This window comes from Pongo pygmaeus, chromosome 11 (assembly GCF_028885625.2).
Source record: "Pongo pygmaeus isolate AG05252 chromosome 11, NHGRI_mPonPyg2-v2.0_pri, whole genome shotgun sequence".
NCBI lineage: Eukaryota > Metazoa > Chordata > Mammalia > Primates > Hominidae > Pongo > Pongo pygmaeus.
Window position 1 is genome coordinate 39,864,959 of NC_072384.2, and position 24,474 is coordinate 39,889,432.

General features: G+C 32.4%; 1 protein-coding gene across 1 annotated transcript in view; it reads right to left on the minus strand.

Annotated features, from left to right (window-relative positions):
• LRP1B (LDL receptor related protein 1B) overlaps positions 1-24,474 on the minus strand; it is a 1,896,287-nt gene that overhangs the window by 249,160 nt on the left and 1,622,653 nt on the right. The window contains exons 54-59 of the mRNA XM_054478394.2: positions 22,776-22,916; positions 21,501-21,688; positions 15,491-15,674; positions 12,565-12,650; positions 7,577-7,699; positions 5,305-5,486 (exon numbers count right to left, since the gene is read on the minus strand). Of these exons, the coding sequence (XP_054334369.1) occupies positions 5,305-5,486; positions 7,577-7,699; positions 12,565-12,650; positions 15,491-15,674; positions 21,501-21,688; positions 22,776-22,916 (904 nt within the window). The remainder of the gene's footprint in view (positions 1-5,304; positions 5,487-7,576; positions 7,700-12,564; positions 12,651-15,490; positions 15,675-21,500; positions 21,689-22,775; positions 22,917-24,474) is intronic.

Here is a 24,474-nt window from a genome sequence, read left to right on the forward strand (position 1 = left end):
AAAAATGATTTAAGACATGACCTTTGTGCTAAAGGAAATTGCTTTCTAGATGGAGAGAAAGACATTTCAGCTAAAAACAGTCATATAATGTTAAACGTTCAATATGTGGTGACCAGTTAGGCACAATTAGAAAATGTTTTAGAGAGGAAGTAATATTTCTGCTAGTCTTCGAAAATTTGGTAGTTATTCCAACCATAGAAAACGGTGAAGGACATTCTAAAATATCAAGTTACAGAGGGTAAAATGTGTCTTTCTAAATTTATTTGCATTGTCATTATCCATACTGGCAATAATGGATATGAATACTGAGTGTCTTTCACATATTTTCATTAACATATATTTCAAATTCAAAACAGGGCCTACTATTTCCTTGTGGATTTCCTAACAGGCCTTTTTTTTTTTTTTTTTTTTTTTTTGAGACAGAGTCTCACTCTGTTGCCCAGGCTGGAGTAAAGTGGCATGCTCTCAGCTCACTGCAACCTCCACCTCCCTGGTTCAAGCAATTCTTCTGCCTCAGCCTCCTGAGTAGCTGGGATTACATGCCCGTGCCACCAAGCCCGGCTAACTAACTTTTGTATTTTTAGTAGAGATGGGGTTTCACCATGTTGGCCAGGCTGGTCCCAAACTCCTAACCTCAGGTGATCTGCCCACCTTGACCTCCCAAAGTCCTGGGATTACAGGCGTGAACCACCATGCCTGGCCTCTAACAGACTATTGTCAGAATTTTAGTAAAAGAAAATAAATGAAAGTATGTCTTTTAAAATAAGGCATGCTGGTAACTATCTAGGCAGCTTTTTTCATTTCCAAAAAACTTTTATCACCTGTACTAATTTTACCTTATTTTGAGAGAAAAAGTCTCACTCTGTCATGCAGGCTGGAGTGCAGTGGCACCATCTGGGCTCACTGCAACATCCACCTCCTGGGTTCAAGATATTCTTCTGCCTCAGCCTCCCGGGTAGCTAGGATTACAGGCCTGTGTCACCAGGCCCGGCTAATTTTTGTATTCTTAGTAGAGAGGGGGTTTCACTATGTTGGCCAGCTGGTCTCTAACTCCTGATTTCATGTGTTCCGCTCACCTAGGCCTCCCAAAGTACAGGGATTACAGGCGTAAGCCACTGTGCCCAGCCCTTACCTGTCCTAATTTTAAATCTTTTAAAAAGGATAATAATTGTTACAATGGAAGAAACTACAGGATTTGGGGTTCTTTTTTTCCTTTATCCCTTTTTCAGATGTTTTTTGCACAACATGTTTATGATCCACAATTATTTTGTTCCTGGAAACTCTGACATGATGTAATAGGAAAAATCTGGGACCAAAGCCTGAAAACCGAATTAAATCCCCCGTGTAATATTTTATCACCTAAACGATTCTGAGAAAGTCACTTAGCCAGTTTCGTGGTTAAATGTGCCTATCTAAACTATAAGGAAAGTAATACAAATAATTCTATGTTTCTCAGAGACTCTGGATAAATAGTACATGCATCTGAAGTGATAAACTGATAAAGTTTTCTAACTCAAAAAATGCTATAGAAATGGTAGCCATCTTTATTATTATTATTATTATTATTATTATTATTATGATTTGGGAACTCCCAATCCCAATAGATCTACAAACTGATCGTTTCCCTTTCTTGTATTTTCCTCTTTTTCTGTGTTCCCATATTCTGGGGACAACTCCTCTACCTGTTTGCCAAAGACAGAAGCCTTGTAATGTTTGTTATTTGTTGTCATTTTGTGTTATGTTCTGACTTATTCCTAGCTTTCCTTTACTTTGTAAGTAAACTGGATCCATAATTACATATGCTTAATTTCTTCCAACTGTATAAGTTCCTTGTAATTTGTTGGATGTGCCACACTCTTCTGTGTGTCTGTTCTTTCCTATAGAGACTGTTCTTTTTGCCAAAAATATCTCTTGCTCTGTAGAACACCACGTCACTCAGCTACTTCTTACTCTACGATTCTTGTTCAGGAAGCTTTCTGTGATCCCAGTCGAGACAGAAGCACTTCCCATTTTCTCTACCTTAAAAGTTATTGTATGGTATTGTGATTATTTAATCAGCTACCTACATACTAGACTGAAACATACTTGAAGACAGGGGACCATGCCTTTTATTTTAGACTGTAACATACTTGAAGACAAGGGACCGTACCTTTTATTTTTATTCTCACTGCTACCAACAGTGCCAGATATATACTAAATATTCCAGAAATATGAGTTGAATAAACGAATGAGTGTATGTAATGTTTTCTGTTAATTAGGCATATCATACATTCACTTTAATGTTTATTATAATGGTCTTATGATTAACTAAAGTGACACCTTAATTATAGAAAAAGATAAAATGTGCAGCAGAGTTTTAACATATTTACACTCTCTATTCTGTTTTAAAATGCTTATACATATCCTGCATACGGGTAATTTTTATCAATATTGAATGTAAATTATTTCAATTACCCTAAATCAATAATAAATTAGAATACTCATTCCCATACTACACAAAATAACAGGAAGCTTAAGATAGAATTATAAGAAAAATTAGGATTTCAATTGGATTTAAATATAACAGCTAAGAAGATATTCTGTCTACTTGTATCTTCTTTATGTTCCTACTAAATACCATATCTAAAGTGATATTGTAATAATTGACATACTATTATTAAAATGCAGAAAGGACCCCCAAGACATCTTCTAAAAGTATCATTGCTTTAATACATAGGACAGACTAATGATCTTCATTCTCCCTTAAACAAATTCTTACCTTTTCCTCACTAAATATCAGGACAGAAATCATACTTCTCAAGGAAACAGGAGTCACTAGTTTTGATATAATCAAAACATATGCAAGTCGCAATGGCAACCTGATATAGGAAGGTTCAATTGCATTTCTATTAATTCTAAATTTAAGCTTTCATTTTTTGAAGCAAGTTTGCATAATATTTTATACAGTTATGGCATTTTCACCCTAGAGCTCATCTTATCAATGCTAAAATCAAAGTTGCCTGATTTTCTCACTCAGGGGAACTAGGAAAACAGCATGAACAAAAACGTGTCATTAAATTTTATCCATTAAAATAGTTGTTTTTAATTGTTTCATAAAGAGATCCAACTTCTACCTTTTTCTTTGGTTATAATATGACGTATCTGTATCATAAGCCAAATATTATCCAAAAATGAAATCAATGGAGTCTTTTATAACATCTATAATAATTTTGTACTGTGCTATTTTAATTGACACTTTTAATGGATGGGTTTATGTTGATGATAACTTAAGGCTGCTTTCAGTTTATGAGGTAATAACTGTAACCTGGGAGAAATAAAACCTAAAGCTATTAATAGATTCAGCTGCATTCACTAGAATAGGACACAGTTTTTGCTTCATAAATAGAAAAGGCCACAGACTGCTATTATCAAACCAGTAATGTTTCTTTCATTAGAAAGTGAAGCATCTTGAATAGCATGAAATGAGAAGCTAAGCCAGCCATATTGATTTTGAAGAAAAAAAAACAATTGTTCGGAGACTCAAATATATATATATATATATATACACACACACACACACACGCACATATATATATACACACACACACACACATATATATATATATATTTTTTTGAGACACGGTCTCGGCCTGTCACCCAGGCTGGAATGCAGTGGCATGATCTCTGCTCACTGCAACCTCTGCCTCCTGGGCTCAAGCAATTCTCATGCCTCAGTCTCCAAAGTAGCTGGGATTACAGGTGTGCGCCACCATGCCTGGCTAATTTTTGTATTTTTAGTAGAGACGGGGTTTCGCCATGTTGGCCAGGCTGGTCTTGAACTCCTGACCTCAAGTGATCCATCCGCCTCGGCTGCCCAAAGTGCTGGAATTGCAGGCATGAGCCACCACACCCAGCTATCGAAAATCAAAAATAAACTTTCTTATAAAATATCCAAGAAATTGAAATATTCACATAATTAAGAATGAATAGATGATTGCCAAATTTAGTACATCTGGCCATTATTTCTTAAAACATACATATAAAGAGACTTTCTAGTGATTCTGTTTAAAATAAAATAAAATTGACACTCTTTGAACCTTCTGTTGCTATGGTAAATAAAATATTCAAAAAGATAAAATGATTACATAATTTTATAGTGAAAAGTTAAAATGAGCACATTACCTTGAAAACAAAAATACATGCACAGTACAAAGCTTCTCCTATTAGGTACTATTTTTACCTAAATTAGTGTATATAATTAAGTTAGTTATAAAATATACTATGACATGATTACTTTGCCAATTATAAACATGAGGGACCAAAAAAATTAACAGAGATACATTGACGAGAAGCAAAATCTAATTGTTGCATATGGTATGATAAAAGCTGTGGTTTGGTGAAATATGTGAATAAAATTAATTAATTTAAATTGCAGAAAATTTGGAGTACCAAAGTTATCCTAACACTTGCTACTGTGAATGTGTCCTATTTCAAAACATCAACCTTTCTTTAAATTTGTTGTTTTACCAAGTATGTTGAGTAGGTTGAACTTCTCCAAAGATCATTTTGGAGCATGTAATCACTCTAAATTACAGTGCAAAAAGTTGAAAAGTTATGTACACTCTACTGACCAAAACAACATAATTGAAAGTGAATTATAATGGTCATAATCTATAGAACTTTAGCAAACATACACCAGACAGCTTTGACACCTTCAGATGTATTCATCCCTCATCTGAAATCTCCAGCCTGCTGTCCTCGGTCCTTACTGTGACTTCTCTCCATTCTTGCAATGAAATGCAAATGAAACAGATCCACCACAAACTCTTCCCAATAGTCCCATTCAGCTTTTCATCTTGAAGGCACATGATAATGCACCCTGTCATTTATTATCCATGGATACTGCTTATGTCTCCTGGTATAAAGTGGTGCAGGGATTACATTGTCCATATTCGTGACTACCCCAACCACTGCACAACATCATCTAAGAATTTCTTCGTAGCCTGCCTTTCCTTCAAGATTTAAAGGCATTAAATCAGTGAAATCTGTATGTTTTATTCATTTCTACCATGGATTTATCAACTAGTTGGAAAATAGCTGTGTTTAAAACTTTAAAAAAATAGTTTCTGTAAAATTCAATCATGTTAATTTTATTCCTTTCATTGTGATAATCACATTACTGTTTTATTTTCTATCTCTAAGTGAGAATTTCTACACACTTACACGTTACATTGGATTTCCATGTTAATGATCTATAGAACTAGATTTACTACTATGAATGTAATCCAGTCTTAATCTTTAAGATTTTTAGCAGTTTTTACAAACCCAGCTCGAGGATCTAAAGACAAGTCTCTGGGAAACTTCAGCCTTTTGCTAACAAGTATAGTAGGGTACAAGCCATTGAGTTTGGATACTTCAATGATTCTTTTTTCTGTGTCAGACCAATAGAGGTTTTTTCCAATCCAATCGACAGCAAGTGCATTGGGGACCGCTGTGTTATGAACTACCTACAAAACAAGAATTTAAAAGGTTAACAGCGTAAATCCCTAGAATAAGAAGTGAGCAATTGCTTCTTGATTTTTACAGAGATATAGAATTCCATTTAAATGTAAAGAATGGAACTTAGATAAGAAGAGAATAATTGACCGCAATACAATTACTTACTTGTTTGTGAGAAATTACCTAATGTGTAATTAGGTCCCTAGAACTTACACATAGTTTTAAATAAAATGATTTTAAAAAAGTTGTTGGAGAGCTGCACATTTGTTGTTCTGATTTTTGTTAAAGTTTATCTATTCATCCTCTTAAAATTTGGGACAAAATTGTCACGCACATACACACACACATACACACACACACACACAAACTTAGAGATATTATTTTTCTTTAACCAGTTTGGAAGAGATAACAGTAGCATTCCTCACTCTCTCTACTGCTCTTGACCTATTTAGTTAACTACAAGGAGAGAAGAAAACACCAACGAGAAATAGGCATTATTTTGAACCTAGCTTAAGGGAGGTAACAATGTGCACATTCAGCTGCTGTTATCAATTTTAATCCATGAATATACCAAATACAATATGAAATATAGTCTTTGCATGTATAAATATATATAAAATGACCAACAATTTTTGATCTATATCGTTGGCATTCTGAATTCCCAGTACTTTTAGAAATAGGTCAAATAAACAAAACTTGAAGCTATATAGAAGCCAATAGTTACATAAAGACAATAAAATGCCAATAAAATTTTAAATTTATCTTTTTTCCTAATGCCATCAATAATAAAGATACAAATGAAAGTGGCAATATGCACCTTTGTAACAATAAATGATATCAATCTCCTATACTTAAATGCAAGACATCTGTTTTTCTTTTACCCACCACATTTCAAATTTGGAAAATTGACATGGCTATTTAAATGAAAATCTGTGAATTAATAAATTTAAGGGAATAAAGATGTATTTTATCTTTACATAACCTTATGTAAATACATGATTTAAAGTAGTAATGGAATAGTAGTGGCAAGGCAGTAGAGAATACGCTTTCAAAAATAGTAAAGTATCTTCAAAAAATATAAAGGTAATTAAAATTTTTTAATGTATTGTAATAAAATATATGATCAAGTTTGAGTAATATAACCTTCACAGTTTTTAAACTAATTGGAAAATAAATTAAAAAACAAAAATCTCATCTGTTTATTTGTTCTATCTAACCATTGGGTTGGCTCAAATTAATCTGTCTATCACCATTATATACTGATTTTTTATTATATAAACCATTATTAAATACAGCTACTTTAAATCACTTGAATCCAGCTTACTATTTGTTTCATCATTGTACATGCACACTTTAAGATCTCATTAATATTTTTGAAATGGATTGCTTTCACCAAAAATGAAATTATGTATGATATTATAGATGGCTACAAAAAAGTTAAAGTAATTGATGGGTTTCATTCACTTGAATTTAAAACTTCTTTATAATATGTTTTAATGCATATGTATAGTATTAGTAATTTGATTTTAAAACTCAGAATAACATAAGATGGTACCAAGTTGCTCATATCTAGAATATGACATGGGTCATACACATGACAGAACTGTGACAGAAATGTGATCCTCTCCAGTCAGGACGTTCATGATTTTACACAAATGCATTCAATTATTTACATCTGTATTTGTTCCATTTTAACAGTATCATAATTTCAATCCACACTCTAATGTTTAACTTTTTCAATTACAAAGTTTTAGACTCAACTTTCTCTTTTATTTAAATCAACAGAATTGAATCGCAGGCATTCATCCTTCCAGCTGAAAGCACCCATCCCATTTCCTAGGGTTGTGAATAAGGTTCCATATTTTATTTACTCAATTTGATGTTTATGTTATTGCAAGTAATAGTGTTATAATGAAACATCAGAATAAAAGGTCTCATATTTCATATTTAAAATTTTAATCACACTATACAAATGTGAAACTGAAACCACCCTAATGCATTCTATGAGTAATATCATGGTCATAAAATAACATTTTCTATACAATTCAATCATACTTAAGTAATATTCAACAATCCCATCATTGTAATATCTAGTTACCTTAATGTCACTTCCATTTAAACACATTCTATTTATGCGACTGCCATTGGGTCGGCTAGAATCAATCCAATAGATGAATTCTTCTCTGTAATCAAAGTCTATAGCAATAACATTGTTTAATCCCTGAAAATAAAAAAGACTATGTTGTCAATGATAGTTCATAGAAATAATTATAAAATGTTTTAGGAGTTTACAGGAATCACTGTCTTCCTTTGAAACTAAATAGTTCTATTTATTATAATAAAGTATTTGCTACCAGTTCTCATTAAAGGTATCATATATTCACATTTTCCTCACATCGTATGTTTAAAAAATACCATATTAATTTGAAAATATTTTCCACATAGGCCACACAATTTCAAAATATTTACAATGATTTTAAATAATTAGCCAGTAACGTGAAAATAAAAATAACTTCTTTTAAGGAGATAAAGTTTAGAATTTCCTCTTTAGGTTAATATGAAATATAAACTTTATGTCATTATAGTCTGTTCTGTGGAAGAGCCTGAAAAAAGCATATATCTAAATCGAAAAGGTAGATCATCTGATTAAGATGAGCCCTGGACAGCCATCTGATGAGTCAGAAGAGAAGGTATAGAAATTTTACTTTCCCCCAAAGCTCTTGTCCCAACAACAATATAAAAGAGCTGCCTTTCTTCCTGCTTCAGATCGCCCCTTGGCAATACAGTGTGATATTAGAATTTAAAAGTTACAACCTTGGGTGAGGATTTGACCAAGGAGGAACTGGGTAATCAACATGTTTTTATTCCACATGGTGGAAATGTGAGGAAATGCCTCCCTTCAGCCTCATGGTTATGCATTTTTTTAGGAGGTAGCAAAACAGAACACAAATTCAATTGATGGGTTTCTGGATGCTACAGCTTTTTGGTTTGGCAGTTCTCACATTTGATTCGATTTGAGGACTGTACATCCAGGGTCTAGGAATCTTTTAGCTGCAGAATTATTCAAATGATTGCCTAGGAATTAGTTTAATTCTGACTTATTGTTAAAGATTATATATTTACTACCTTAAGGACTGAGTAACTTATTAATATATACATTCTATTGATTAGAAAATAATGTTATGGACATTTGACAAAGCCTTAAGGGATCTCTGCCATGTTTTTTGTATCTATGGAGAGCTTGCTTACATCAATATTCACCGTAAAGTTGATGCTATGTCTCAAATTGTTTTAGAGGGAAATGTATGAGTAGTTGTAGTCCTATGGGTAGAGACAAGCATCTTCAGAGAGGCAGGGTTTTTTTTTATTTGTTTTACTTTGGTTGCGTGGAGGAGGGAGAAAGAGGAAAGTAAATCTCAGGTCTGAGTTTAATTTCAACATCTACTCTCAAAATTCAGAATCTGATGATAATAATAAAACTGACTTAGATTTAAATAGTTCTTTGTAAGAGTCAAGCCAAGGCTAATGACTACTCCTCAGATATTTTTTTCCAAGGGCATTCAAGACTAAGGGTGTCCTATGTATAGCAGCAAATAAGAGGAGGTTCTGGCAAATATTGCTTATTTTCCCTTCTCACAGCAGGGCTAAATTTTAGTAATAATAGTGTTAAAATCATAGGTTTAAATTTTATGCTTTTATGTGGCTTAAAATGAGCAATCTCATTTTCTTGAGGTCCAGATTACAAAGACAACCTGTAATAACCTAACCCCACAAAATCTCGTGCCATAGGTCATAAACAAGAGACACAAAGCAATAATATAGCTCAGTGCAAATTCCTTCCTAAGCCAAGATGAATAAATGCAAGTATCTTTCCTACTGACAACACTATAAATCATGAATAATGACTATAAGTGCTAAAGAAGGGTAACTGATATTCAGTCACAGATTCAAAAGATTCATTAAATATCCATTTACATCCTAAAAACTGGAGAACTCCTTAACTAAGTGCATATAACCATATATATGTAGGAAGTTGCCTATGCAAAGTAAGTCAAAGCTCTAAAATATAAATTGAATGTGTTCCAGGCAAGTTTGTAGAGGGCTTAATAAATTCATTCCAATAGTAGTTTACAATATCCCTTCTGTTCAACTGCTTTTCTCTCCAGAGCAATAATGTAAATAAGTTAGGATTCTGTGATGGCTTGGCAATTCAGGTGGCTAAATTAGAGAGCTTTACAGGGAAAAAGTAGAGAGAAACATGTCTCTAACTTGAGCAAAGATTTACCCACAATCCCCAGTCATGGCAGAATTATCCTATTCCTTCTTTACAATAATCAATTTAGATAACAAAAATCCAATTCCAAATTTAGTAAGTCAACTGTAATAAATTAGAGCTGCAAATGCAGAAAAATGGAAGCTCTAAATTCCAATCTATCTAGCCAAGCTGGTCGTTTTTCTACAGGTTTACCCTTAATCCCAGCGCAATGGTCTCTTTGCAGAATCATATGCAAGAAACATTAAAACAGCCAGAGGCATGGTCAAAATAATGTCTAAAAACTAGTCATCCCAGTAGTTGTAGAGATGAAAATTTGTTTCATCAAAATCCTATTTGCTTCTTTCATTTCTGTAGCTAAAGACTTGCACCCTTTGGTTTGAGATGATTAATTTAGGAAATTGTGTTTTGTTTCTCACACAATTTTACTGAAGTAAAGACACTGTTCAAATTGAATTTGATAACATATTGGAAAGGTACTTGATTTTCATTCCCAAAATGTATGTCATTAAAGTACAGTTTCTAAATATAGTATATGAATTTAAGTTATAGCTGACCTTACCACAGTCATGTTGTAGAATATAGAGGGCAAGAAAAAGCTCCACCAGTTGTTATAATTTTATGCAATAAAACTTTATGAGATTGTTACTGACTACAACAAAGAGAATAAAATTTGTGATATTAGAATCAATCATTCTTCCTAATCAGCTGCACATAAAAGTTCCAAATAGTTAAGACAAGGATATTGCCTTTTCATTTATTTTGGCTGTGAGAAAATGTGCAGAGATAATTACTTCTATGTTCTATTTCATTCTGCATATGTGGAAAGATTCTCTGGACAAGGATAATGGTTTCTACTGCCTAGAACTGCTTTAAAATTTCTATAATGCTGTGATGAAACTGTGAGTAAAAATATGTTCCCTGAAAGAGATGACACATTCCCAGCAGCCCATAGGCAAAACTGGGCAGAAGGCTTGCCATGGGTTCTTTGGGTCTCTATTTCCTTACTCAATGGACAAAATTACCAATTGCTTTCCAAAGACATAGGTGTGTTCAGATCCTTCATGAACGTCTTCATCATCCTCACTGTTTCTTCATTGCCATATGTACTGCACTAAGAAAGTATCTGAAACTCATCCCCACTTAGGTACTAATGACTGGCAACAGTCTAAAATGATACCACCAGGAGAAAAGAGCTATGTTAAAATGTTTTTTTAAAAAAAGAGCCTTAAAGTAGTTCTGTTATGTGAAATAGACTTAAATGATGCATAGAGGAAAAAATCATTTTGTTCCATTAAGAACAATTTCTGACAACACATTATCCGTGAAAGACAACAAAAGGAATGCTGGTAGACATGTACTGAGCTACAAGGTAGGAAAATGAAGCAACAAGCTATCACTGAAGCTCTACTATAGCTCTGTCATTAAGATAATGAATATTGTTCTATATTAGTTAAACTTATGGTTCAGCTGAGCTTAAAAATATTCTAAAGAGATAACTTTATTCCTTTAAACTGAGATAGTGGAGTCTAAATGGTCAGAATGTTATGTATATATGTGTGTGTGTGTCTACATATATATATATATATATGTACAACCTAGTGAAAACAATAGACATGTCCTTGTTCCAGAGACTATACTAGAAAATATGTGACTGATGCACCTAACTTTGAATTTATAGAAGGGCTTAGAAGGGCTGTGAAGTCATATCCCAAGAAAGATAATTTTTAATATCTTATCATTTTGATATAAGTTTAAAAGTACGAGAAAAAATTTAAAAATACAGAAAAAAATATATTAAATCAAGTTAGATAAACTAGGAAACTATTTCCACAGCAAAAAACTTTCCATCTTGAAGCAGTTATATATACGTTTTATCCTTAAGTATTTCTCTTATGTTATTTATGTCTTAAAGAAATAGTTGTTCATTCTTATATTTTGATTAAATTTTTGTTAGTTTTTTATAAACAACATAACAATATTTTATATTTTACTCAGTCTTGTAAGATTTATAATTAAAGAAAGAAGCAGTATGATATGGTGGATGTTGGTGGCACACTCCATACCCAGAACAAGGGTGTAAACCTCATGGCTATTTAGGATAAGGCAAGTGTACATGTCTTAAGCACATGGAAAGTCTGAAAACACTGGTGAACTGGAGAGCAGGGCTCTCCATCAATGTAGCAGCTGCTACACAGCTTGGATTTTGACCAATCGGGAATGTGAGTGCTGCCCTACTACACTTTTCTGTTTTTTTCCTGAGTAGCCAGAAATCTGGATTTTCATCTGAAATGTTTATTTTTAACCTGTGACATAGAGGAAGACTAAAGAACCCAACTCTGTCAGAATGAGTCAATATCCTACTAGCTAGTGGATATTTAACACTTGAGACTAAATCCTGAAGAAAAATGAATGAAACTATTATAAAAAGCAGTGGAGGAATCTATCAATGAGTAACAAAATATTTTTAGGAAAGTAAATCTTCTTCATGCTGCTGAAAATACACCACAGGAATGGTGGTCTTCGTTTATACTTAAAACTGGCATAAACATACTAGAAAAATTAGAAATAACCTTAATTTTGGCACACTTGTTCTAGACAGTGCTTTCACATATTTCTGTCACTATCACACAGTTTGAGGCAAAGATAAATTTGGAGCAGAACAGATACAAACTAAATATTTTCAAAGAAAATATTTCTCCTGACAACTAAAAATATGCTTCACAAATTCTAATTGCTAGGTAGTTCTACAGCTCTAACACATACCTAGTACACATGTTAAATGTTACGGTGTCATCTCGGGAGTGCCATACCTGTTTTAAAAGTGTGTAGTTGGAGCCATCAGTGCTAATTTTCCTTATCTCATGATGATCAGCAAGAATTAAAAAAGGTTCTTCATCTAAACACCAACACAAATAACATATTAGACTTTAAGTATCTATGCTTTTCCCCTCTGCATAATTTCAGTTTAGTTTAGCAGCAATGTGATTTCAAATGTAGTGGTGATCTGGTAGATTCAGGGTTTAAAAAGGATCATACTGAGCAACCTAGTTGGCAGTAGAATGAAAAGGCAGCACACGCCCAGGCAGTACAGAAAATTTAGAAAATTCTAAGTGCATCCCTTTACTCTCAATATTCTTGACATTCAGATAATTTATCTGGAATTAGTAGAAAATATCTGCTGTTACAATCTGATTGTCTGCATGAATTGCAGAAAAAGATAATCTTCACCTCTCAGAAACCTACAGTGCAGCTAAAACATTCTTATGATCAGAAAATTTTTTCTTGATAATCAAGTGGCTAATGCTCTCAGGATGACCTCAGTGAAGACCAAGAGTATCACTGCATATATATACTCTTTTACCTGCCTGAGGACTTGTCTTAAATAATTTCTAACTCCACGTTCTAAAATCTTTGTTTATTAATTTTACCTTTCCTCATGAGTCTTTTTTTTTAATGCTTTAATGGTCTTTATTTCTTCCTTATCAGCTTGTCCAATGTCTGTTAGTATCTCATTTACTTTAGAATCTAGGAAAGAGCGTGATAAAGATCTGACCATGCTCAATGTACAGGAGACCCTCTAAACCACTAGTGTTTGGTTTTCTCTTCAGAATTTATTTGGAAACAAAATGATTTCTTGAAGAAGAGAATTTCAGAAAGATTTTCTTTTACATTTATTTAAATATATACCTGAATAATGTAACATCAATTTGACCACCTTCTCAGTGGTTATAATCCTAGATTCATTTGGTGAATAATTTGCCCAAGCATTTTAACATCTTTTTTTAAAGACACACGCATAAACTTATTTGCCAAATGAAAAGACATAATGTTGATAGAAATTAGAAAAAAAAACACTTAAAAAAGTAATCACATAATTGAATGTGGATTTTTTATAAATATTTATTGTTATAGAATTATTGTCCTTTTTAAATTGTTTGAAATCATTATTTTTCTCCCCTTGTCTTTTAGTTTTGTAATTAGTATGTAATATCAAAGGTATGACATTATGCTTCAGTATATACTATATCACTCATGTTAAATACCCCCTTCTATCATCCTTGCTGGGATCCCAAATTAGTCATTCTCATCTTCTTTTTGAGGCCAGACTGAGACTCAGAATACTTTTCAACACAGAATTGGCTCTCGAGTTGAAGGTGCCTTGCCACTCTGTCAATAGATTTCTCAATTATAAATATAAAATTAATCAGTCATGTTCCACTTCACTGCTTAGGCAATTCTGTTCTTTACAAATTAAGTATATTTCATTTTTAAAAAATCTCTGTAGTGCAAGATTTATGCTTTAACAAGCATAAATGCTTTAAGAACACATTTTTATATTTAAAATTTGTATGAGTTTCTAAGTATAATTGTTAATGAGAAACAACTATGGTGTGGATACATAATGTAACAAGACCCATATTTTAATTGTTACTATTCATCTCCTCTACACAATCCTTTATTAATGTTTAAAGTAATGGAAACATTGGTCATTTGTACAATTTAATCTCTTCTTTTTGTCCCAGGTCACTAAATGCATTATGTAGCAAGCATTAAGATGGCCGGAAGCAAGTAGATTGGTAGATTAAACAATGGGCTGCAATCCTGGTGAACACGGTGAAACCCCGTCTCTACTGAAAATACAAAAACAAAATTAGCCAGGTGTGGTGGTAGGCACCTGTAGTCTCAGCTACTCTGGAGGCTGAGGAGGGAGAATGGTGTGAACCCAGGAGGCAGAGCTTGCAGCGAGCCGAGATCGTGCCACCGCACTCCAGCCTGGGTGACAGAGAGAGACTCCGTCTCAAAAAAAAAAAAAAATTGTCTCCAAATAATCCTCAGATTGGTTCAGGGAAGGATAAGTGATGGTGGAATGAAAAATTGAAAGGAGTTAATTTTTTTTTCTTCATAATGTGTAAAGTTTTAACCCATTAAAAAACCCACATTTTAAAATTAATATCTCTGATAGCTATTTTATTAAAGTGGTTGAAAAAACAGCTAATGTTTTAAATGTTGCCACTGACGAACCTCTATATAAGAAACTGGCAATAATATTTGACTCATTATACTTAAAAACAAGGGGACTAGAGATGCCCTTAGTCACTATTTTTTGCCCATTTAACAGTTATCATCATATTATTGCTTTGTATCATTTTAATGTCTGTGATTTCTCTCCTAAAGGATTAAAGTTATGGGCCATGCTTTATTAAATGTATAATTTACAGGATCAAATACACTCCTTGGAATAAAGAGAAGTTTAACAATATTTGCTGAATCAGTGGAAGAATTCAAATAGTCCTATATAGCTGATTTATTATTACTATTGTTGCTTCTTCTTATTGTTAACTTGTTCTCTCTAGCGTATATGTATGTATGTATGTATGGTGGAGGGGAGAATGAAAAATATTATAATAATGTCACAATAGTCTCTTTAACAGTTTTAGCCAAACTTGCTCCCAAGAACATGTGATTCAGCAGGAAGCAGTGCTAGAGACAGTTCTTTTTTGTGTGAGCACTCTCAAAATCTAGAAAACATTCAATAATTCACAAGGCCATAAGGCAATGTTATTATGAACAGAGCATACAAAATCAGAGTGACAGATTCTCATATCAAGGGAAGCAGAGAAGAATTTTGATTTTTCAGAAACATCAAGGAGGAGTGAATTCAGTAAGAGTGGCTGTAAAATTCAGGATCCATATGTATAACTGAGGTTGGATCAGTGGGCAAGTTCAGTTCGATACCTGAGAGTGATTTGCAGCCATTTGGGTTATCAGGTTGTATTTCATACCCATCTGTACAGAGGCACTTGTAAGTCCCATATGTATTGATGCATTGCTGGCTACAGGGAAAGCCTGAAGAGCATTCATCAATGTCTACACATGTTTTGCCATCGTCCTTCAGTTGGAATCCAGGCCAGCATTTGCACTGGGAAAAGAAAAACGAGCATGATCAATTCATATCATTGTCACTGTCTTCTACTATTGGATATCTCTTTAGCATTAAGCAAGAAAAGCACTTGAAAATAGATAAAGGCAAGTCTTTCTGTCTCCCAGCATTTGACCTTTGATGGGAATTATGTATATTATGTAAAGTTAGTTAGAAAGCACTCTCTCAAATATCTTCATTTGACCTTTTGAAGTTGGCAAGATTGTAAAAGTTAATTGACATTGCTAAGGCCATGTGGTTAGAGATTGGCAAAGCAAATAAAAAAAGAGTGAAACTTTCTACTTCTTTTCTTGTTTTTCTATTGCATTACATTGTCTTTTTAGAATATTTTAGCAATTATAAGAATTAATCCTTACATGGAGTTTTGAAAATTTTTAATATTGTCACATATGTTATTTCATTTGAGCAGTATAAAAATCTATAATGTAGATATTATTAGGTTGGTACAAAAGTAATTGTGGCTTTTGCAATTACCTTCAATGGCAAAAATCACAATTACTTTTGTACCAATCTAATATTATCTTCAGTTAGTTGACGAGAAATCTAATAGCATGAAGAGGGAGTTGTTTAGATAAGGCCAGTAGGAGATCTTGTACACACTGAAATTTTTAATACATAGTAATCCTCAATTAATATTTATTGACTGTGTTTGATTCCATACCTAGATACGTAGGTGTCTGAATAAACAGTAATATTAATGTAGATGTTTTTTATCTCAATAACTAAAACAATTTGTATTAATAACTCTTTCCTTCAGCATCTCTATGATGTTTTATTTGTCCTTCTGATGATACATGATATTAACTAACTGATTTGTCAACTCTTAGGCTACAAACATTATGCCACGTATATTTTTTGCCTTCCTAAAAATGATGAGGTACTTTGATTGGTCATTGTCTCTCAGTTCTGTTCTCAGTCCCTGTCAGGTAGCATTTGAGAATTATTATTACAGAAAATGAACCTATACTTGGCCAGATGATTATGATCATAGACTGATCAGTGGTCTTTGAATAAAGGAAATTGTAAGTATTGAGTAGGATGTGAGTTAAGAAGGATTTCTGAGTTGTCAAAAGTAACTAGTATTCAAGAGCTCTCCATAGTAAATATTTCATAATCTGGATAAAATTTATTTATTTATTTATTATCAGATAAAAGTGATGGCAGAGCTTTGAATTTATTGAATAAAGATATTAGAATGATATATGTCCATATTAATAAATAATCAGGAAACAATTTATGAGTAGAATTATTTTTAAGAACAAGAAACATTTTCAATACTGGGGAGGAAAGCAACCAAGTAACATCAAATTCATCTGAAATTAATTAAAGGATAAATCATTATTTTTCCCAATTCTGTTTACAAGAAATGAAACCCTTTAAGCTCTTAGCACTTTTACATTTAACAATCGACACCAACAATTTATCTAATAATGCTCAGAAATTATAATGGACTTTTAAAATCTCTATAACCCACTTAGCAATCCAGTGGGTTAAAATGAAGGTAAAAGCCACAGCTTGATTTCCCAAACTCCCTTCATTATATCTCACTGAGTGACAATATTACTTTTCTTGAGAAGATCCATCCTGCCACCAGGAGGAATTGGTACTTAACTATGGCCAAAGAAAACAGCATACTTAATGCCATTAACTGTACACATAAAAACATGGTTAAAATGATGGATTTTATATATTTTTACTCACTTTTTAAAAAACAAATATTTAAAAAAAAAAAGAAAATGAGAAATTTGACAGGACAGTAATCCCAAATTGGCCTAAAAATTAAGCCAAGTGATTGTGTAGTCAGAAGCCAGAGGTCCAATTGGTAGATACAGAGCAGTGTTGAATCAAGAGTCACTTTAGGACAAATGAAAGGAAATTTTATAGAATGTGTTGAATTCCTCTAAAACAGTATTACTAAATGAAACAAAGTGCATCACCATTTTAATGGGGTTTCTGAAAATCACTTTGAATGCCTCATGTCAGGTTTATAGAAGTACTATATGAAATAGATGGCTTGGATAAAAACACACAATGGAAAATTAATTTCTTGAAGGTAAAATTGATTAATGTTACTATAATATAACATTGTATAAACAAAAGTTGAAGATTTACAGTAAATTTTTTAAAATTTTATTTTGTTTGAAATAACATGTATAATCTCAATCTGTTAATCTATTTTAATAAAAATATTTTTGATCTCAAATAATAAAAAGACATCTGTAGGAAATTCTACTCATTAACTTTCATAAATTGAATGAAAGAAAATAATAATCTTTTGCATTTTCAAAGATATTTTATAGAAAATAAGATTAGAATGTTCTCTTTCACTTAAAAAAGACAATTTTTATGAAAGTGAGAATTATATGTATTCAGCCTCATCTTAATTTTTCTCACCATTCCAAATTATTTAGAATTTTCTTGAGTTACATTAATTTTTACAAGAAAATATAGCTAGCAGAAAAAAATAACTAAGCCTTTTCTATTTCCCTCAGGAAAATTCCTTTGCAGCTTTTCAAGTAACATGACAAATATTGATCATTTTATTTCTACTGTATACATCATAACTTTTTTCCCTCCCAGAAGTACATTTATTTTTACATGGTAAATTATCCTTCCTATCAAAATAAGATTTTTGCTTCAGTTAAATGTTATTACTCCCTTTTGAATAGTTAGATACATTGTATTTGTTTCACTGCAAACATGAAAATTGGCCACAGTCCATAAAGTCTAAATTTTGCTTTTGTAAGCAATTTTCATTTTATTGCAGAATTTAGAGGATGATTTCTTGTCATGTTCTGCTTATATTACAAGGAGAAGTAGGCTGCTGGATAGTTTTCACCATTCTCTGAAACAGAGAAATCTATCAGCTCACGTATTTTTGCAACGTGGTAGAAGCATCTTGTTGTGCATAAAGCTTTTTACTCAGTTTCCTATCAGCAAATTGTCATATATATGACATATATTTGTGTGCATAATATATACATGTGTATGTATATACATATACATAAATATGAACACAATATGTAAAATATTTGGTTTGAACCTTTGCTTAAATCTTTTATTTATGATTCTGGTCTCATCTTGAATGTTTGTACAAGTCATATTTCCATCAATAGATGTTTTATATTATTAACTAGCTTTTACATGTGTACATACTTAAAAACATCATAGCAATTCTGTCTGATAACATATGCACACACCTTGTGAAGGATTAAATTCTTTTGTCCATTTTAACTAGAATTATCACGTTGTTCTATGGCTTCTTGAGAAGACAAAATGAAAACACTGGCACTTATAAAGTGTTAATAAACAAGTATTTATGTGTGAGGAATCTTTCAAGATACTTAAAATAAGCATGAATTAACATGTGTTTCTGGATGATATTGTCTTCTACCAAAAGCAGTTTACAAATATGGTATGGCTGTGTGCTAATACTTCTTATATGCAGGCATTTAAAATAACATCAAGCCTTATTTTTGATGTCATGTCACAAAGTATATAATTGATATTCTATATGTTTTATAATTTACTACCAAGTTTGTTATCATAGACATTAAATACACATGGAATAAACACAAATAAATCTACTTCGAAATGTATCATATAGAACACACACACACACACACACACACACACACACACACACTCAGCCATGCATCAGTTAATGACAGGGATATGTTCTGATAAATACTCTGTTAGGTGATTTGTCATTGTGTGAACGTCATAGAATGTATTTAAACAAACCTATATGGTATAGGCCATCATGCACCTAGGTTATATGGTAGAGCATATTGTTCCTAGGTTACAAACCTGTAGAGCATGTTACTATATTGAATGCTGTAGGTAATTGTAACACAATGCTAAGTATTTGTGTATCTAAACATTTCTCACCATAGGTTTAGAAAAAGTACAGTAAAAATATGGTATTATAATTCTGTAGGAACACCACTGTATAAGCAGCACATTGTTGACCAAAACATCATTATGTGGTACATAACTGTATATATGATAGAACTAAATAATTATTTGTAATGCTATGACTTAAAATTTTAATTAGTTACCTGCAATAATTCTAAAACACATTCCCTGATACATTCAGGAAAGATTTCTATGTTAATTGTACACAAGTGATCAATAACATTTCTTTTCTGCTTCATTGGTTTTTAAAATATTTACTGCCAAAATTAATTATCTGATGCATGCTCATCTCATTAAAAGATGTCCTGGCTCATTTGCTTTGTTTCTTTCTGCCTGTAATATATTGTTTGTGAATGAGTTCGTGTTCTAAGTTTACAAGTTTAACCACTTCTTAATACAATATTGGGTCTAAAAAACTTTTAAAAATATATATTTCTTGGTGTTTCAGTTTTTTATCTCTAATTTTTGCAGGGAGGAATTGATTATTGTGGTTCTTAGATTATGTCTATATACAATAAAATCCTAACCAACCTAACCATGTAGCTAAGTTAATAATACCAGAAATTCAGAACTTAAAAACTGCAAATTGGTTGTTTAGTTGAATTTACTGTTAGATAGAACTGACTTGTCATAGCATGCTAAGGCTGGCAGGAACAATGGCCCCACATCTTTGCCATACAAAAATTCTCTACCATCCTTTAAAGAAAGTCATTTAGCCACTGCAGAAACACTTTCATTGGTGATGTGTGAGGTGGTTCATTCCAATATGAAGTGTTCTAACATTAGAAACTTCTTCCTTGTATTGAACAGAATCTGCTTTCCAACTCTTAATTCCAATCTTTTAAGCAACTCAGATTAAGTACGTTCCCTATTAGAGTACTTCACATACAGTATGTGAATACAGCTAGCAACTCGTCTTTGCTCTAAGCAAAACTTCTTCTGAAGACGTGCTCCAGACTCTAATGCTTCTGGATATAGAAATTTGGATACACTCCAATTTGTCATGGTTTCTCTTGATAAAATGCTGTGTCCATACACGTGCGCAGTACCGCCAGGCAGAACTCAGTAGAACAAAATCTAAACCCTGTAATGGTCCTAATTTTCATTAGACTGCCTCTGTTGTTTATAGTAGTTATGTCCTATTGAAGATTCATACAGAGTTGCTGCTCCATTAAAAACACTAATTTTCAAAGGAATTGCTCTTAATGAGGTTTTTCCATACTTACAAAATTGATTTTAACATTGTATACAACGTTACATTTCAACATTGTGTTAGTTTTGTCCATCATTCCAACATACTGAAACAGAGTTGGTTTTAGAAGCTATTTCTGTCCATCAGTTCTGTCAGTGAATCACCCTCTTCAGGGAAATGGTACTTACAAAAAACAATTAGGATATTACATATGGTTTATTTTAGTGTATTCACACTAAGTCCTAATAATTCACAGTTTATGGATTTTTCCTTCTTGTTTGTGTGAAAAATATTGCATTATCCAGTGTTGTAGTAAATGATTAGCCCATTCCACTTCGAAGATGCACTGAAGAGAGAATGAGGGAAGAAATGGAAACTTAAGAGTTAAGTACGTATTTATACAGCTATTAACATAGCCGTATTGTCTCCGACCACTAGTCTTCCCTGGTTTATGTATTTCCTTTATGCTCTGAACATGTAGAAAAATGCTTCAATTTTATTTTTGTCTTCTTAACTATACTCTCACAACTTTTATATCACACTACTATTATGGTATCTTCATATAGACACTCTCCATTTAATTAGTTTTAATATTATGATGGCTTTTAACTTTTTCATCTATATTGGATTAAATAGCTTTCTTAACCTCAAATTCTAATGTATCATATGATTTGCTACTTTTGATGAGTACCTACCTTATAACTGACTGGAAGGTCTTGACAGTCTTGAGAACATCCACTGACTTTCTTACTCAAACATTCATTTATATGGCAGTTTCTCTCATCTGAACCATCGCCACAGTCATCCTTATTGTTGCAAAGACCTCCACTGGGAATGCACCTGCCATTTTTGCACATAAAAAATGAACTGTTGCATGACTGTTCTGGAAAAAAAATAAAACAAATGGAACATAAAGGGCATGCCATTGTTTTATACTACAGTTGTTGAAAACATTCACAAATATCATTAACTCGTGTGTCAAAAATCATAATATAAATATATATAAAATGCTTTACATATTCAGTATAATATCTTATACATAAAGTTCAGAAAACCAAGGGTAAACTGTACTTTCATATTCAACACTTATTGCAAATATAGCTTGATCATGAAAACTAATTATCAAAATAAACATCCATAGTAAAATTAATGAACTATTTCTGCCTCCTCTATTTTGTGAAGAATGAGTTCAAAAGCGTAATGATAGCTTGACAATTCCCTCAAGCCATAGGTCTCTGAGAAATTATATGTCACTAAAAACTAAGAATCTAGAATAGGTAGATATTCCTAAATTCTTTTCTTCCTGGAAATATAACACTGACATTTTGAAGTCAGGGTATAAAACAGACATCAGTGGTGAATAATAGTTGTTCCAAATACTGATATGGAAAATAGCCAGATGACTTGAACAATACTCATCATCATACATGCTAAAAGAAAGCCCATTATCATGTAAAGTCCATAAGAAAAAATATTGAGTATATTCTGTAATATATGATTATATATTTAGTATTTGGAATAGAGAAGTGATAAACAGACCAAGTTTTTAATATATGTGTACTCAAATGATACGCAATTTGTTTCGTCTTGCCTAATTATGAATAATACAGACTACTTCTCAGTAAATTTTAACTTTTTTGCATTTGAATTTTCAAATAGGCCAATACTGTGAAATTATTCTTGTATAAAATAATATATGAAGATATAATGAATTTTTGGCAGTGGGGAAGACAGGATGGTGAATTCAGCAGTACCACTGCCTCAAATCTTTATATTTTTGGCACAGACTTAAATTTCCAAAACTAGCTTCCCACATAGTCAACTACTAGTACCCTGCATGGTGTCACTAGAAACATCCCATGCTTAATAATTTGCATTTTCTCTCGTTGATTACTATACTAGACAGAAAATCACAATTTTTCCATTGAAAACACTTTAGAATAAACACGGTATTGTATATATTTCTGTACCTGCACTTCTACACTTTGGGTTTAAAGGTGCTTCATCAGAATGGTCAGGACAGTCAAAGTCTCCATCACACTGCCATTGAGTATTTAGAAGACACCGCCCATCAGCACAACTAAATTCTTCTGTACCACACTGTCGATATCCTAGAGACAGAGAAAAACATTTGACTAATTCACATAACAAATACTAATTGAAACGTCATCTCCTCAATGTACACTACACCTGATTAATGTGGATTACCCATGTCTCCTATGAGAAATGTTTCTCATTTCTTTCTGTAACAGTGGTTATAGTTGCAAGAGATGTTTGTGGTTTGGAAGTAGGACTATGGTCCAAAAACTCAAGTTAGAAACAGACATTCTTATTATTTCAAGGTGAAGAAATAAGAAAGTGACCCTTGACTATACCATTTCTCTTCACCTATTATCTAGATTGTAATATCTCTTAGAATGGAAAATGAAAATGAAAGCTATTAGAATTAGCTTTGTTAGGTATAGTACCAGAACATATGGATAAACTGATTCTGAACTATAACAATAATTCTCGGAGTCTCTGATATCATGTTTATGTTTAGAAAACAGCATTCAAAGTGTAAAAACATTGTTAAAATGAGAAAGATTTAAAAGTCAATTTTAGAGCAATAAGCACAAAAACTATTATATTTATCCTATATCTTGATTCTTAGAGTCACTAAAAACTTTATTCAAATTACAGAAAAAACATCATTTGTTAAAAGTTCATATCTACGCCTGTTTGTAAGTACAACTTATTTGATTTTCAACATTGTTTTATAATGAATGTTTTCTAAGTTTGTCAACAATAAAAAAAGTTATTCCTAGTAGAACTTTCTGATAAATCTGGGTAAATGCTCTGTTTTAAGTGGGAGGGGGTAAGATTTTTATGGCTTAAGAAATAAACACAATTCCAATAGAAAATATACTCAATAATGAATATTTAATTTAAATTATTATCATATTGGAATGGTTAAACTAGATAGTTCTAAAATAGCCTTAGCTTCCCTAGCATTTCTTCCCTCTCTCTCCTCCTTCACTAGTTCCTTCTTCTCATTTAATAAATATACTGAAGTCTTATCCAGTCTAATAACAATAAAAATCTATGCACCTCTTATCAGCACATTTCTTGTCTCTTTATTGCCCAGTCTGGCTTCCACTTACTTGCGTGCGGTTCATCTCTAATCAATCAACATTTCATTTCTGTGACCTCTATCTTCTGAAATTCCTCTTAGAGATAACAAACACCAAGTGCCAAGTGTCAAATTCTGGATCTCGGCCTCCTATTTACTTCACCTTTTAGCAACATTTTATGTTTCTGACCACACTACCTTAGAGTTTCCTGACTTAATAATATTCACAGTCTACCTTCCTGGACTTCTTTCCAACTTTGATCTTGCTGTTCCCTTCTTTTCCTTCTGTATGAAATCCTCTCCTGTTCCATTCTAAAATATTGCCAGTAAAGCCCTAACTTCAATCTTCAGTCTTTATTTTCCTGCCACCTTTAGGCTGATGGGCAGAAAATTAATATTACCTATCCTCGTTGTTCTTCTGATCTAGAAATAAATTATCACACACTCACTATATAGCTTTATGTGATTGTCTGATTAACACCTCATATTCAAAAGGTCCACAATAAAGTCTTTATTACATCTCACATCTTATCGACAAAATTAACCCTTAACCTCTT